The sequence below is a fragment of the Rhinichthys klamathensis genome, unplaced genomic scaffold (genome assembly GCF_029890125.1).
Source record: "Rhinichthys klamathensis goyatoka isolate OS25496 unplaced genomic scaffold, OSU_Roscu_1.1 h1tg000228l_1, whole genome shotgun sequence".
NCBI classification, from domain to species: domain Eukaryota; kingdom Metazoa; phylum Chordata; class Actinopteri; order Cypriniformes; family Leuciscidae; genus Rhinichthys; species Rhinichthys klamathensis.
In genome coordinates, this window is record NW_026606752.1 from 797166 (window position 1) to 813808 (window position 16643).

At 40.7% G+C, this 16643-nt stretch overlaps 2 protein-coding genes across 2 annotated transcripts; one reads left to right on the top strand and one right to left on the bottom strand.

Annotated features, from left to right (window-relative positions):
• The first annotated feature begins 439 nt into the window (after positions 1-439).
• On the top strand, positions 440-12146 carry dnaja (DnaJ heat shock protein family (Hsp40) member A). Its single transcript, XM_056264931.1, has 8 exons — positions 440-534; positions 850-997; positions 2121-2295; positions 2450-2554; positions 2667-2894; positions 2969-3199; positions 3408-3508; positions 11502-12146. The coding sequence occupies exons 2-8, from the start codon at positions 866-868 to the stop codon at positions 11715-11717; spliced, it is 1188 nt and encodes a 395-aa protein (XP_056120906.1). The 5' UTR covers positions 440-534; positions 850-865; the 3' UTR covers positions 11718-12146.
• Positions 12147-12571: 425 nt separating this feature from the next.
• On the bottom strand, positions 12572-14386 carry rps27l (ribosomal protein S27 like). The gene is made up of 4 exons (XM_056265037.1): positions 14234-14386; positions 13138-13246; positions 12938-13048; positions 12572-12781 (listed from the first exon to the last, which is right to left on the bottom strand). Exons 1-4 carry the CDS (start codon positions 14363-14365, stop codon positions 12753-12755), a joined length of 381 nt encoding a protein of 126 aa, XP_056121012.1. The 5' UTR covers positions 14366-14386; the 3' UTR covers positions 12572-12752.
• Between the last annotated feature and the right edge of the window lie 2257 nt (positions 14387-16643).

A 16643-nucleotide genomic window follows, 5' to 3' on the forward strand; every position in this document is an offset into this window, starting at 1 on the left:
ATTAATTTATTTATACTACAATTGTATTTTAATATTTTTTTTTTATTAAATATTTTAATTTATCTATTTTAATAATATTATTATGTAGGTCTCTTTTTTTTTTTTTTTTTTTACATTTTGTTTACACTGTTTTTCTCTAAACATTTCCACGGACTTCCTTGTGCCCCCTGGGGGTCCCCGGTGCCCAGTTTGAAAACCTGCTCTAAAAGACCATGCAAATTCATTATTACATTTTTGGTAGCATTTAGGCCTATACTTGGAAGCATTGATTTATACTTGGCAGAATAACATTCATACACATTAGTCTCGACTCAAATCGCATGGGAATCGGCCTGCCCTTCTTTTAACCCATCCCATGATCTCTATATTCTTCGCATCGAAGGTTCCGGCGCGCGAGCTCGAGAAGGTTCTGGAGCGCCACCGTTTATATAAGAGCGACAGCGCGCGCTGCGTTCACACAGCAGAACAACAGTCACAGATAGAGACACGAACCCGGCGACACAGCGAACCGGCTTTTCCTCTTCTTTTATTTGTGTAAGTATTATAAAACGTATAACATTCACAAGTAGGCTGCAAGCGCGAGGCTTTAGTTGAAGTGTTCTCTAGACTAATTCGCGAATTTATGGGACAGTTTTGAGGAATGTTGTGTGACACGTTAGCTTTCTCTCAAGAACTAACAGTGATAGCCTAGGTGACCACTCAATGCTCTAATGTTGTTGTTTTTTAATTTAACAAACATATGTCTCGTGGCATGATTAAACATAATTTAAAGCTTAATACAATGGCATACGCATAGCTTCCATACTCTTGAAGTGAGCAGGACTGTTGATATTATTTTCTATACTGTAGTTGATTCCTATCAAAGATGGTTCGAGAAACCGGTTACTACGACCTGCTCGGCGTGAGTCCCAAAGCCTCGCTGGACGAGATAAAAAAGGCATATCGCAAACTGGCGTTGAAATATCACCCGGATAAGAACCCGAATGAAGGAGAGAAAGTAAGTGGAGGGGCTGGGGCTGAGCCAAATGCAGATACAGTGTAGTGTTTCACGTTCGTTGCCTTGTAAATGACAGCGACAGAAGCGAGAGGAACTTTCTGGAAGTGTCCCGAGCACTCATGTCGGCGAAGGATTGCATTGCTATGGGATCTATCCACATTTATTGATGCAAATAGTCAATGCTTTGTATTTTTGTTTTTGTTTTGAATAAGGCAGAAAAAAAGAAAAAAAAAAAAAACAGGTCCCTGATCATATAGGCTTATAATACCTAGTTAGTATGGTAGTTTTTAAGTTAGGTATTGGGTAGGAATTTGGTTGGATTAAAGGATTAGTTCACCCAAAAATGAAAATTCTGTCATTAATAGGGGTTATGTGCAACTTAACTTCCGTATTCTGTAAAACAGGTTGTATCGCTTCTAGTTCAGGTCTTTTGTGTGTGCTTCGTGAAAAAATTAGCTGTTTTACTAGAGATAACTTAAAAGGAGCGAGCAAAGATGATCATAACCAATGAGACGTTTTTCGACGAATCTTTGTGTTCATACCCAAGCAGTTTTCAGTGGCAATGAACGTGCAAATTCACTCCCTGACAGTAGACGGCGCTTATTGAAAAGCAGAAATACTTTTGTCTTTCTAAATGTCTTTCTGGACCTTGAAAGTGGTAATTAAATTGCTGTCTATGCATGGAGGGATCAGAGAGCTCTCGGATTTCGTCAAAACTATCTTAATTTGTGTTCCGAAGATGAACGAAGGTCTTACGGGTTTGGGAACGACATGAGGGTGAGCAATTAATGACAGAATTTTATTTTTTTCTGTGAACTAGCCCTTTAAGGGATGTAGAATATGGTCATGCAGAATAAGACATTAATATGTACTAATAAACAGCCAATAACCTAGTAATATGCATGATAATAAGCAACTAGTTAAAGGTGAGAATTGGACCCCATATTAAAGTGTTACCAAAAAAAGTTATTTTAGTAAAGATAAAGAAAAAAAGACTAAGACAGGCACACATTTGATCTGTTAAATGCAGCATGGGCACTGATCAAGGATGAGAAGTGTTTTTCCTGGGATGTGTTCATGCATTATTAAAATGAGTAATATTAGGATCTTTTCTATTCTCCAGTTCAAACTCATATCACAAGCCTATGATGTCCTGTCAGATCCCAAAAAGCGGGATTTGTATGACCAAGGTGGCGAACAAGCCATCAAGGAGGGAGGCATGGCAGGAGGAGAATCTCCCATGGACATTTTCAACATGTTCTTTGGTGGTGGAGGCAGAATGCAGAGAGAAAGGAGAGGTGAGACATGTGTGCACTTATGTCCCCCCATTGAAAGTCTAAACAAAAAGGTTTAGTGGGGGTCTTGCATACATTTTATGTACTTCAAAGTTTAAGTTTAGTAATATCCAATTATCCATTCATTACTTGTATGTTGTTATTTCCCCTTATTCAGGTAAAAATGTGGTTCACCAACTTGGGGTCACACTGGAGGAATTGTACAAAGGCTCAACGAGGAAACTTGGTCTTCAGAAGAATGTGATCTGTGAGAAATGTGACGGTAAGAAGGTTTATTATTTAATTTGTGCACCTTTATTGGGAAACTTGTTATATTAATATTATTCTTAAAGACCCAATGTTGATTTATCGATTTAAGATGTGAATGGTTGCAGGTTATGGAGGCAAAAAAGGCACAATTGAAAAATGCTCAACTTGCAAAGGAAGAGGGGTTCAGGTCCAGGTGCAACAGATTGGACCCGGAATGATCCAGCAGACTCAGAGCATGTGCTCAGACTGCCAAGGACAAGGAGAGAAGTTCAACTCCAAGGACCGCTGCAAAAACTGCAATGGACACAAAGTAGAGCGCAAGAAGAAGATTCTTGAAGTTCACATTGACAAAGGTAAACAACACCTTCTGTTTCAATTATTTGGAGCAAGCGTTCCAGAAGTATACGAATAATGATCGTTGTCACAGGTATGAAGGATGGCCAGAAAATCACATTCCATGGAGAAGGCGATCAAGAGCCTGGACTGGAGCCTGGTGATGTTTTAATCGTACTGGATTTGAAAGAACACCCTGTCTTCCAAAGGCAAGATGAAAACCTCACCATGACGATGAAGATCAAGCTGGTGGAGGCACTCTGTGGGTTTAAAAAAACAATCCGCACATTAGATAACAGATCGCTGCTCGTCAATTCATCTCCAGGTATTTACTATATACCATTTAATTGAGTATAACATTTTATTTTTAAAAAATAATATTTAGTGAATAAAACATTTTAATTAAAATTAAATATATTCCCACATACTATTCATTTGTGTGAATATTTCAATTAATATTTAGTACATACACGTTTTAATTAATTAGTTTAATTTTGATTCAGTTAGAATTTTTATTGTCTTTTTTGTTTTAGGTCAAGTAATAAAACCTAATGAGCTAAAATGTATTCATAACGAGGGCATGCCTCTGTACAGAGACCCTTGTGAGAAAGGTCTTCTCATCATAAAGTTTGAGGTAAGTCGGTGCCCTGTGTTATAAGGTTTTAGTTTAAAACATTTTAAAAAAGTTCTCTGATATTTTGTAAAAAATTATTAAAATAAAAATAAATAAAAATATGGAGAAAAACGTGTGTGAAAGTATAGAGCCCTACACATGACATGCAGACAAAAATGGCCACAAATTAAGATTTAATTCTCTAATTTTAGTAAATTGTGGTCATGATTTACTAATTTGTTCCCTCATTTTAGTTAAATCGTGGTCACAAATTGAAGAGTTAGTTCGCAGAAAAATGTAATTTTTTTTTTAAAAAAATCCATTATTTACTCTGCCTCATGTCATTCAAAACATGCAAGACCTGTGCTCATCTTTAAAACACAAAAGAAGATTTTTAAAATTAATTGTCCCTCCATTGACAGTACACTCAACTACCACTGTCGTTTCAAAAGGTTTATACACAGATTGTAAAACTAATCCACATGAATCAAGTGGTTTAGTCCAAATTTTCTGAAGAGACTAAATCGTTTTATATCATGAACAGAATTTAGGCTTTTATTCACAAATAAACATTGATCTGCGGACATAAACAGAAGCTCAATTGTACTTGCTTGACGCGCAAGAACAAACCTCACTGGTTCTTGCGGAAGCTCAAACGTGCTGCATAACACATGAGAATGAACCTCATTGGTTCTTGCTGAAGCTCAAACGTGCTGCGTAACACGAGAATGAACCTCATTGGTTCTTGCTGAAGCTCAAACGTGCTGCGTAACACGAGAATGAACCTCATTGGTTCTTGCTGAAGCTCAAACGTGCTGCGTAACACATGAGAATGAACCTCATTGGTTCTTGCTGAAGCTCAAACGTGCTGCGTAACACGAGAATGAACCTCATTGGTTCTTGCTGAAGCTCAAACGTGCTGCGTAACACGAGAATGAACCTCATTGGTTCTTGCTGAAGCTCAAACGTGCTGCGTAACACAAGAATGAACCTCATTGGTTCTTGCTGAAGCTCAAACGTGCTGCGTAACACGAGAATGAACCTCATTGGTTCTTGCTGATGCTCAAACGTGCTGCGTAACACAAGAATGAACCTCATTGGTTCTTGCTGAAGCTCAAACGTGCTGCGTAACACAAGAATGAACCTCATTGGTTCTTGCTGATGCTCAAACGTGCAGCGTAACACGAGAATGAACCTCATTGGTTCTTGCTGATGCTCAAACGTGCTGCGTAACACAAGAATGAACCTCATTGGTTCTTGCTGAAGCTCAAACGTGCAGCGTAACACATGAGAATGAACCTCATTGGTTCTTGCTGATGCTCAAACGTGCTGCGTAACACGTGAATGAACCTCATTTGTTCTTGCTGATGCTCAAACGTGCTGCGTAACACGTGAATGAACCTCATTTGTTCTTGCTGAAGCTCAAACGTGCTGCGTAACACATGAGAATGAACCTCATTGGTTCTTGCTGAAGCTCAAACGTGCTGCGTAACACAAGAATGAATCTCATTGGTTCTTGCTGATGCTCAAACGTGCAGCGTAACACAAGAATGAACCTCATTGGTTCTTGCTGAAGCTCAAACGTGCTGCGTAACACGAGAATGAACCTCATTGGTTCTTGCTGAAGCTCAAACGTGCAGCGTAACACATGAGAATGAACCTCATTGGTTCTTGCTGAAGCTCAAACGTGCAGCGTAACACGAGAATGAACCTCATTGGTTCTTGCTGATGCTCAAACGTGCTGCGTAACACATGAGAATGAACCTCATTGGTTCTTGCTGAAGCTCAAACGTGCAGCGTAACACATGAGAATGAACCTCATTGGTTCTTGCTGAAGCTCAAACGTGCAGCGTAACACGAGAATGAACCTCATTGGTTCTTGCTGATGCTCAAACGTGCTGCGTAACACATGAGAATGAACCTCATTGGTTCTTGCTGATGCTCAAACGTGCAGCGTAACACGAGAATGAACCTCATTTGTTCTTGCTGAAGCTCAAACGTGCTGCGTAACACATGAGAATGAACCTCATTGGTTCTTGCTGATGCTCAAACGTGCTGCGTAACACATGAGAATGAACCTCATTGGTTCTTGCTGAAGCTCAAACGTGCAGCGTAACACTAGAATGAACCTCATTTGTTCTTGCTGAAGCTCAAACGTGCTGCGTAACACAAGAATGAATCTCATTGGTTCTTGCTGATGCTCAAACGTGCAGCGTAACACAAGAATGAACCTCATTGGTTCTTGCTGAAGCTCAAACGTGCTGCGTAACACGAGAATGAACCTCATTGGTTCTTGCTGAAGCTCAAACGTGCAGCGTAACACATGAGAATGAACCTCATTGGTTCTTGCTGAAGCTCAAACGTGCAGCGTAACACGAGAATGAACCTCATTGGTTCTTGCTGAAGCTCAAACGTGCAGCGTAACACATGAGAATGAACCTCATTGGTTCTTGCTGAAGCTCAAACGTGCAGCGTAACACGAGAATGAACCTCATTGGTTCTTGCTGATGCTCAAACGTGCTGCGTAACACATGAGAATGAACCTCATTGGTTCTTGCTGAAGCTCAAACGTGCTGCGTAACACGAGAATGAACCTCATTGGTTCTTGCTGAAGCTCAAACGTGCTGCGTAACACAAGAATGAACCTCATTTGTTCTTGCTGAAGCTCAAACGTGCTGCGTAACACAAGAATGAACCTCATTTGTTCTTGCTGATGCTCAAACGTGCTGCGTAACACGAGAATGACCCTCATTTGTTCTTGCTGAAGCTCAAACGTGCTGCGTAACACATGAGAATGAACCTCATTGGTTCTTGCTGAAGCTCAAACGTGCTGCGTAACACAAGAATGAACCTCATTTGTTCTTGCTGATGCTCAAACGTGCTGCGTAACACGAGAATGACCCTCATTTGTTCTTGCTGAAGCTCAAACGTGCTGCGTAACACATGAGAATGAACCTCATTGGTTCTTGCTGAAGCTCAAACGTGCTGCGTAACACAAGAATGAACCTCATTGGTTCTTGCTGAAGCTCAAACGTGCAGCGTAACACGAGAATTAACCTCATTGGTTCTTGCTGATGCTCAAACGTGCTGCGTAACACGAGAATGACCCTCATTTGTTCTTGCTGAAGCTCAAACGTGCAGCGTAACACGAGAATGAACCTCATTGGTTCTTGCTGATGCTCAAACGTGCTGCGTAACACGAGAATGAACCTCATTGGTTCTTGCTGAAGCTCAAACGTGCAGCGTAACACGAGAATGAACCTCATTTGTTCTTGCTGAAGCTCAAACGTGCTGCGTAACACGAGAATGAACCTCATTGGTTCTTGCTGAAGCTCAAACGTGCTGCGTAACACGAGAATGAACCTCATTGGTTCTTGCTGAAGCTCAAACGTGCTGCGTAACACGAGAATGAACCTCATTGGTTCTTGCTGATGCTCAAACGTGCAGCGTAACACGAGAATGAACCTCATTTGTTCTTGCTGAAGCTCAAACGTGCAGCGTAACACGAGAATGAACCTCATTTGTTCTTGCTGAAGCTCAAACGTGCTGCGTAACACAAGAATGAACCTCATTTGTTCTTGCTGAAGCTCAAACGTGCAGCGTAACACGAGAATTAACCTCATTGGTTCTTGCTGATGCTCAAACGTGCTGCGTAACACATGAGAATGAACCTCATTGGTTCTTGCTGAAGCTCAAACGTGCAGCGTAACACGAGAATGAACCTCATTGGTTCTTGCTGATGCTCAAACGTGCTGCGTAACACATGAGAATGAACCTCATTGGTTCTTGCTGAAGCTCAAACGTGCTGCGTAACACGAGAATGAACCTCATTTGTTCTTGCTGAAGCTCAAACGTGCTGCGTAACACAAGAATGAACCTCATTGGTTCTTGCTGATGCTCAAACGTGCAGCGTAACACGAGAATGAACCTCATTTGTTCTTGCTGAAGCTCAAACGTGCTGCGTAACACATGAGAATGAACCTCATTGGTTCTTGCTGATGCTCAAACGTGCAGCGTAACACATGAGAATGAACCTCATTGGTTCTTGCTGAAGCTCAAACGTGCAGCGTAACACGAGAATTAACCTCATTGGTTCTTGCTGATGCTCAAACGTGCTGCGTAACACATGAGAATGAACCTCATTGGTTCTTGCTGAAGCTCAAACGTGCAGCGTAACACGAGAATGAACCTCATTGGTTCTTGCTGAAGCTCAAACGTGCAGCGTAACACGAGAATGAACCTCATTTGTTCTTGCTGAAGCTCAAACGTGCTGCGTAACACAAGAATGAACCTCACTGGTTCTTGCTGATGCTCAAACGTGCAGCGTAACACGAGAATGAACCTCATTGGTTCTTGCTGATGCTCAAACGTGCAGCGTAACACGAGAATGAACCTCATTGGTTCTTGCTGAAGCTCAAACGTGCTGCGTAACACATGAGAATGAACCTCATTGGTTCTTGCTGAAGCTCAAACGTGCTGCGTAACACGAGAATGAACCTCATTGGTTCTTGCTGAAGCTCAAACGTGCTGCGTAACACGAGAATGAACCTCATTGGTTCTTGCTGATGCTCAAACGTGCAGCGTAACACGAGAATGAACCTCATTTGTTCTTGCTGAAGCTCAAACGTGCAGCGTAACACGAGAATGAACCTCATTTGTTCTTGCTGAAGCTCAAACGTGCTGCGTAACACAAGAATGAACCTCATTGGTTCTTGCTGATGCTCAAACGTGCTGCGTAACACAAGAATGAACCTCATTTGTTCTTGCTGAAGCTCAAACGTGCAGCGTAACACGAGAATTAACCTCATTGGTTCTTGCTGATGCTCAAACGTGCTGCGTAACACATGAGAATGAACCTCATTGGTTCTTGCTGAAGCTCAAACGTGCAGCGTAACACGAGAATGAACCTCATTGGTTCTTGCTGATGCTCAAACGTGCTGCGTAACACATGAGAATGAACCTCATTGGTTCTTGCTGAAGCTCAAACGTGCTGCGTAACACGAGAATGAACCTCATTTGTTCTTGCTGAAGCTCAAACGTGCTGCGTAACACAAGAATGAACCTCATTGGTTCTTGCTGATGCTCAAACGTGCAGCGTAACACGAGAATGAACCTCATTTGTTCTTGCTGAAGCTCAAACGTGCTGCGTAACACATGAGAATGAACCTCATTGGTTCTTGCTGATGCTCAAACGTGCAGCGTAACACATGAGAATGAACCTCATTGGTTCTTGCTGAAGCTCAAACGTGCAGCGTAACACGAGAATTAACCTCATTGGTTCTTGCTGATGCTCAAACGTGCTGCGTAACACATGAGAATGAACCTCATTGGTTCTTGCTGAAGCTCAAACGTGCAGCGTAACACGAGAATGAACCTCATTGGTTCTTGCTGAAGCTCAAACGTGCAGCGTAACACGAGAATGAACCTCATTTGTTCTTGCTGAAGCTCAAACGTGCTGCGTAACACAAGAATGAACCTCACTGGTTCTTGCTGATGCTCAAACGTGCAGCGTAACACGAGAATGAACCTCATTGGTTCTTGCTGATGCTCAAACGTGCAGCGTAACACGAGAATGAACCTCATTGGTTCTTGCTGAAGCTCAAACGTGCTGCGTAACACATGAGAATGAACCTCATTGGTTCTTGCTGAAGCTCAAACGTGCTGCGTAACACGAGAATGAACCTCATTGGTTCTTGCACGCCAAGCGAACATGCTTGAGCTTCCATTTACCACAACCGATGTGTGAATAAAAGCCTGAATTCAATCTGTTCATCATATAAAGCAATTGAGTCTCTTCAGAAAATTTGGACTAAACCGCTTCATATAGATTCGTTTTACGATCTCTTTATGAACACTTTGAAGCATCAAAGTTTGTGTAGACTGTCAATGGAGGGAGAGAAATCTCTCAGATTGCATTAAAAAATATCTTAATTTGTGTTCTGAAGATGAATGAAAATCTTAAAGGTGCAAAAACTATATTATGTATGAGTACAGAGAAATGAATACAAACAGTCAAGATGGTGAAAGCATTGAGCGCGTCATATGCATGCGTATAATGTCACCGTTTTCACAAATTTACATTTTTGTAGTTTACTCAGAGAAGATTAAAAACTTGTACTTTGAAACCCATTTTAATTTTTTTTGCTTTTTTAGGCCCCCAAAACGCTGTTGTTGTGTAAATTAACGGCCAAATCGCATAAAAAGGTTTCCATTTTTAGTTGAAAACAGCATCGTGTAAATGGCCCCTAAAACAGGGGAATGAGTTTGATTGAACTAAAACATGGGACAGAATTAACAAAACTATATATATATACAGTGAGGAAAATAAGTATTGGAACACCCTGCTATTTTGCAAGTTCTCCCACTTAGAAATCATGGAGGGGTCTGAAATTGTCATCGTAGGTGCATGTCCACTGTGAGAGACATAATCAAAAAAAAAAACAGAAATCACAATATATGATTTTTTAACTATTTATTTGTATGATACAGCTGCAAATAAGTATTTGAACACCTGTCTATCAGCTAGAATTCTGACCCTCAAAGACTTGTTAGTCTGCCTTTAATTGTCCACCTCCACTCCATTTATTATCCTAAATTAGATGCACCTGTTTGAGGTCATTAGCAGCATAAAGACACCTGTCCACCCCATACAATCAGTAAGAATCCAACTACTAACATGGCCAAGACCAAAGAGCTGTCCAAAGACAATAGAGACAAAATTGTACACCTCCACAAGGCTGGAAAGGGCTACGGGGAAATTGCCAAGCAGCTTGGTGAAAAAAGGTCCACTGTTGGAGCAATCATTAGAAAATGGAAGAAGCTAAACATGACTGTCAATCTCCCTCGGACTGGGGCTCCATGCAAGATCTCTTCTCGTGGGGTCTCAATGATCCTAAGAAAGGTGAGAAATCAGCCCAGAACTACACGGGAGGAGCTGGTCAATGACCTGAAAAGAGCTGGGACCACCGTTTCCAAGGTTACTGTTGGTAATACACCAAGACGTCATGGTTTGAAATCATGCATGGCATGGAAGGTTCCCCTGCTTAAACCAGCACATGTCAAGTCCCGTCTTAAGTTTGCCAATGACCATTTAGATGATCCAGAGGAGTCATGGGAGAAAGTCATGTGGTCAGATGATACCAAAATAGAACTTTTTGGTCATAATTCCACTCGCCGTGTTTGGAGGAAGAAGAATGATGAGTACCATCACAAGAACACCATCCCTACTGTGAAGCATGGGGGTGGTAGCATCATGCTTTGGGGGTGTTTTTCTGCACATGGGACAGGGCGACTGCACTGTATTAAGGAGAGGATGACCGGGGCCATGTATTGCGAGATTTTGGGGAACAACCTCCTTCCCTCAGTTAGAGCATTGAAGATGGGTCGAAGCTGGGTCTTCCAACATGACAATGACCTGAAGCACACAGCCAGGATAACCAAGGAGTGGCTCTGTAAGAAGCATATCAAGGTTCTGGCGTGGCCTAGCCAGTCTCCAGACCTAAACCCAATAGAGAATCTTTGGAGGGAGCTCAAACTCTGTGTTTCTCTGCGACAGCCCAGAAACCTGACTGATCTAGAGAAGATCTGTGTGGAGGAGTGAGCCAAAATCCCTCCTGCAGTGTGTGCAAACCTGGTGAAAAACTACAGGAAACGTTTGACCTCTGTAATTGCAAACAAAGGCTACTGTACCAAATATTAACATTGATTTTCTCAGGTGTTCAAATACTTATTTGCAGCTGTATCATACAAATAAATAATTAAAAAATCATACATTTTGATTTCTGGATTTTTTTTTTTTTTTGATTGTCTCTCACAGTGGACATGCACCTACGATGACAATTTCAGACCCCTCCATGATTTCTAAGTGGGAGGAACTTGCAAAATAGCAGGGTGTTCAAATACTTATTTTCCTCACTGTATATATATATTTTTTTCCCCCTTTCTTTCAACCAATGGTTATCTGTATCTTGTGTTGGGATGATCACATCTCACAGAAACATTTCTGTTCCCTCAGATTGAATTCCCAGATAAACACTGGCTACCTGAGCACATGCGGCCTGACCTGGAGAGGTTGCTTCCCGCCAGAGATCACGTCATGGTGACAGATGATATGGAAGAGGTTGACCTCTGTGAAGTAGATTATGAAACACAGAAGAGAAACTACAGCAGTGAAGCCTACGATGAAGATGAAGGCCCCCGGCAAAGTGGTGTCCAATGCCAGACTCAATAAATGTCATAGATCAGGAACATTTGTGGAATACTTCTTGAAATATGACTGCAAGTCTACACTGAATATTAGGGTGGTTAAATCTAGTTCTTGCAGAGTAATGCGTGCAGCAAGGATTTCCCCCTACCAAAGCCTTACAAAATGGACCATTCTCTTGTCACCATTGGAATTCTTAATTCTGAAGCATCTGATAAGGAGGAACCAGGAATGTTTTGCAACATCCACCACAAATAAGTATTAACAGACAAAGGAATTATTTTGAATAAAAATGTCATCCATGTAGGATTTAATAGTAACTTCTTTTTTTGCATGTAAATTATTCATCCTGTGTGAGTATGTTCACTTTTATGTTTCTGTTAGATGTGATTTGGTCGAGCTGGTGCACTTTTTTGCCAGTTAAAATAAAATCGGTATTTGTATATTTTCTAAGAATGTGACTCTGTATGTTTAACTTGTCAAAGTTTCTTCCCTTGAATGTGTTCTATTTTTCACAAATAAAACATTTCCTCCTTTGTTTACTTGTACATGTGCAACTGAATGGAAGCGATTTAGGAATGGTATATTTTTCATTTATTTAAGCAAAAAGTTCTAGATGAAGATAGCATAAAATCTAAGGTGAAACATTTAGTTTAACACATTTTGGTCAAATAAACAAACATAATAATTCATAACATAAAAAAATATTTTAAAAATCTGGCGACCCCAAACTTTTATTAACGGCAAGGATAACAATATCCTCAGCAACTTTGAATGTGTTGATGGTAAAAATGGCATTACATGAAGTCAACATGCTGATTATTGCACAAGATGAGAAATTAAACGTAAAACATCACACACAATTAAATTTCAGGATGCAGTTGTGTCATGCAGAAGAATCTTTATTTAGAACCACTGAACCGATAACATGGTAGAAAGAACCTGCCATGCACCAATTATAATCACATTTAAAGTTCATTCATTGTAATCAATGAAAAAGTAAGGCATTAAGAAGTTGCACAATTTCTTTGTATTCAAAGCATCATTCCTTTTTCATCCTTCTCAGTGTTGCTTTCTTCTGAAAGAGCAACCTATTTGGAAAAAGAAATGTAGCTTCATATCATATTGCAATATGAGACACTGTATCACCAGATAGATAACATTATATGCAGTAACTTCTGATGCAAAAATACAAAATCAACAGTAACTCTGGACATATTACAATCATACAGTAGATAAATACACACCCTCAGTCAGCCTAGCTTTTCCTCCTGTTGGCTGGCAGAGAACGGTTGAACACCCAACACACAACACAACTGTCTGTGCATGACTAAACACAGTTGTGATCTTATAACAACCTACGTGGAAATAAGCAGAAAAGATTACATTTTCTACAAGTGAAATATTACACATAAGGCAAACAAAGTTTCTTCTATAGATCTCAAACCTGGACATTTTACATCCATGAAGTATGAGTTGGGACTCTGCACAAGCCTTTTCTTCTTATGCTGCCTTCGTTCAAAATCAAAGGACGGGTTGAGTAGATCTTTGGCCAGCTGTTACAATAAGAATAAATGAATAAATATATATATATATATATATATATATATATATATATATATATATATATATATATATATATATATATATTACACACACACACACAGTAGTGGCCAAAAGTAATGTCCGGCCTAGGACATTTGACATCTTCACCCTTTATTCAAACATTATTAATATTAAAAATGTGTTAAAGGTTGTTTAAGCATATTGCGTAGTTGTGCTCGAGTCAGTTGTTTTATTTGTGATAACGCTGTGAAACATGCCAAATTGTGTTGTCATGATTTTTGGCCAGACTATCATACAGAGAAATTATAAACAGGCAAAAAAACAACAACAGAGAACCAATAAAATATTAATAACTGATTATGATGTAGTCAATGCATGCCTTTTTTTCTTGTGAGTTTCTCGTTTTTCTTTACTTTTGGACACTACACACACACACACACACACACACACACACACACACACACTTATACACACACACACACACACACACACACACACACACACACACACACACTTATACATAAACACACACACACATAATGTTACTATATAAATTTCCTTAAACAATATGACAGTTATTTTAATCTCTTAATTAGAAAATCTGCAATCTATTTTAAGCATGCTTCTTTCATGCTTCTGCACACAAAAACAACATTGTTCAACAGCCATATTGATCACTTCCCTCTTTGTCAGTCTGAAAACTATAATGACTTACTTTTAAAAACACAAATGAAACATCAATCTGATTCAATCTATCGTTTTGCTCGGTGGTATGTAACAGTTGAAATGTTCCTCGTGCAAAGTGAAACATTAGGCCTTATCTGAACCAGCGCCATGTGAGATCAAAAACTTTCCCATGTTTATCGCACGGTTAAAATAATCAACAGCTGGATTAATATTAAAACGGCAGACGATATAATCTATATTAACAACTGTCAAATGCAAGATTCGTTGTCTAGCTGAGCAAATCCACTTACTGGCATTGTCGGGAGCTGCTGATTTTCGCATTCGTGTGCGCGCGCGTGTGTGTGTGTCTGCTGCTTTCCTCCTCGCTCGGGTAACTGCAGGGTTGCCACGCGCAGCTTCATAAAGTAAATCTGATCAGACATGCCCAGGCATGCTCAACAATAAAACACTCCTTTATACATTGGTCCCTGTAAAACCATCTATCTGTCTAAAGGTTCTTGAACACTGAGTCCGCAATTTTCGTATGCGTTTGTATCCGTTAGGGGTTAAATTTCGGACTCAGCGTGAAGGACCTTACCTGTCTATCTGTCTGTCTGTCTGTCCGTCCGTCCGTCCATCTATCTATTTCCAGAGTATATCTGTGGATCTGTATCAGATTCTATCTATCTAACTATCTATCTATCTATCTATCTATCTATCTATCTATCTATCTATCTATCTATCTATCTATCTATCTATCTATCTATCTATCTATCTATCTATCTATCTATCTATCTAAAAATGATAAAGCTGTATGATTTCCAATTGCAATAAAATAAAACAAATAGACCCTCTGGGTGATATTTCCCGTACTGGCAACCCTGACATTTCTCAGAGCTCCTAAGATGCATTTCCTTCCTTTATTCTTAGCAGCTTCCTCCACTACAAAACACATTTCATTGTTTGATTTAGTTAACTTGTTCTTCTTTACTCTTCTTTGATTGAAGCGTATACGAACGTTGAGTAGACGTACATCTACTATTTAATCTATCTGTACAATCTCTTTAATCTGGTAGTCTACGCCCCCTAGTGGCTGTTAAATGGCAGAATTTAGGTTTTTCAGACCTGGGTTTTTCTAACCCTAACAATACGACCAGGGAGGGACATCTTCTTAGGATAGATCATAGACTGGGATGGATGGATGGATGGATGGATGGATGGATGGATGGATGGATGGATGGATAGATAGATAGATAGATAGATAGATAGATAGATAGATAGATAGATAGATAGATAGATAGATAGATAGATAGATAGATAGATAGATATCTATGGCCGTTCATGTCGAGTACGACAAACTGCTTCCCGTTTTGAGCGTCTCTCTTCCAGAAATGACTTGTAGGCCTCCTGAGAGTCCCTGCGGCCGTTGTTAATTGCTGTGCGCCATTTGGTTCTGTCATTTGCAATTGCCTCCCAGTTGTCCAGGTTGATGGAGAAAGCCTGAAGATCCCTCTTAATGACGTCTTTAAAACGTAGATGGGGGCGACCATGTTTGCGGGGGGCATTTGCCAGCTCGCCATAAAGAAAGATTTTTGGAAGGCGAGTGTCATTCATTCGATATATATGCCCAGTCCAACGGAGGTGGCGTTCACTAAGGATGGTGTACAGGTCACTGGAACCAGTTCTCTCAAGTATGACAGAGTTTGGCACATGATCCTTCCAGCATACACCCAGTATGGAACGAAGGCAGCGAAAATGGAAGGCGTTGAGGCGATGTTCGTGCCTCCTGTATGTTGTCCATGTCTCACTTGCATATAGTAAGGTGCTCAATACACATGCATGGTACACACGGACTTTGAGGAGCATTGAGAGGTTCTTGTTGTGCCAGACACGCTTGCTCAATTTTCCAAACATTGATGATGCCTTCCCAATGCGCATGTCAAGCTCTGCGTCAAGGTTATTGTTGTTTGATACGGTGGAACCCAGGTAGGTGAATTTGTCTACCACAGATAGACATGTGTTGTTAATGTATACTGTAGGGTTTAGGGTTGCAGGTTGGGCAAGAATAACTGTCTTTTTAAGACTAATCTGCAAACCAAACTCTAGACATGCAGCAGCAAAAGATGAGCAGAGTAGTTGTAGATCTGCCTCTGAGTGGGCAACAAAGGCAGCATCATCAGCATAAAGCAGCTCACGTACCAGAATATGGCGCACTTTAGTCTTCGCCCGCAGTCTGGCCAGATTGAACAGTTTTCCTGAGCTGCGGGTATGTAGAAGGATACCCGAGTCATCAGGGAAGGCACGGCGTAGTAGGGCAGAGAAGAATATTCCGAAGAGGGTAGGAGCAAGGACACATCCCTGCTTTACCCCACACCTTATCTGGAACTCGTCAGAGCGAGTGCCTTCAGACTGTACAGTTGCCTTCATGCCCTCATGAAACTCAGTGATCACCTTCAGTAACTTTGGAGGGCAGCCAAGTCTTTGTAAAATGAGGAAAAGTCCAGATCGACTAACGTAGTCAAAGGCCTTGGTCAAGTCTACAAACACCAAGAACAGAGGTTTATGCTGTTCTATACACTTTTCCTGTAGTTGACGGACACAGAAAACCATGTCTGCTATGGAGCGGCCAGCACGAAACCCACACTGGGTTTCAGGGAGGATACGGTCAGCAAGGATTTGTAGACGTGGTAGAATAGTGCGAGCAAATATCTTGCCAGCAAG

What these genes read in the sequence shown, in the direction of transcription:
- dnaja (XM_056264931.1), top strand. Translation starts at nt 866, where the DNA reads ATGGTTCGAGAAACCGGTTACTACGACCTGCTCGGCGTGAGTCCCAAA. An exon ending in AATGCAGAGAGAAAGGAGAG is followed by an intron (nt 2,296 to 2,449) that starts GTGAGACATGTG and finishes CCCCTTATTCAG; the next exon opens with GTAAAAATGTGGTTCACCAA. An exon ending in TGAAGTTCACATTGACAAAG is followed by an intron (nt 2,895 to 2,968) that starts GTAAACAACACC and finishes TCGTTGTCACAG; the next exon opens with GTATGAAGGATGGCCAGAAA.
- rps27l (XM_056265037.1), bottom strand. Translation starts at nt 14,365, where the DNA reads ATGTCTGATCAGATTTACTTTATGAAGCTGCGCGTGGCAACCCTGCAG. An exon ending in CATGGATGTAAAATGTCCAG is followed by an intron (nt 13,049 to 13,137) that starts GTTTGAGATCTA and finishes ATTTCCACGTAG; the next exon opens with GTTGTTATAAGATCACAACT. An exon ending in AAAAGCTAGGCTGACTGAGG is followed by an intron (nt 12,782 to 12,937) that starts GTGTGTATTTAT and finishes TTTTCCAAATAG; the next exon opens with GTTGCTCTTTCAGAAGAAAG.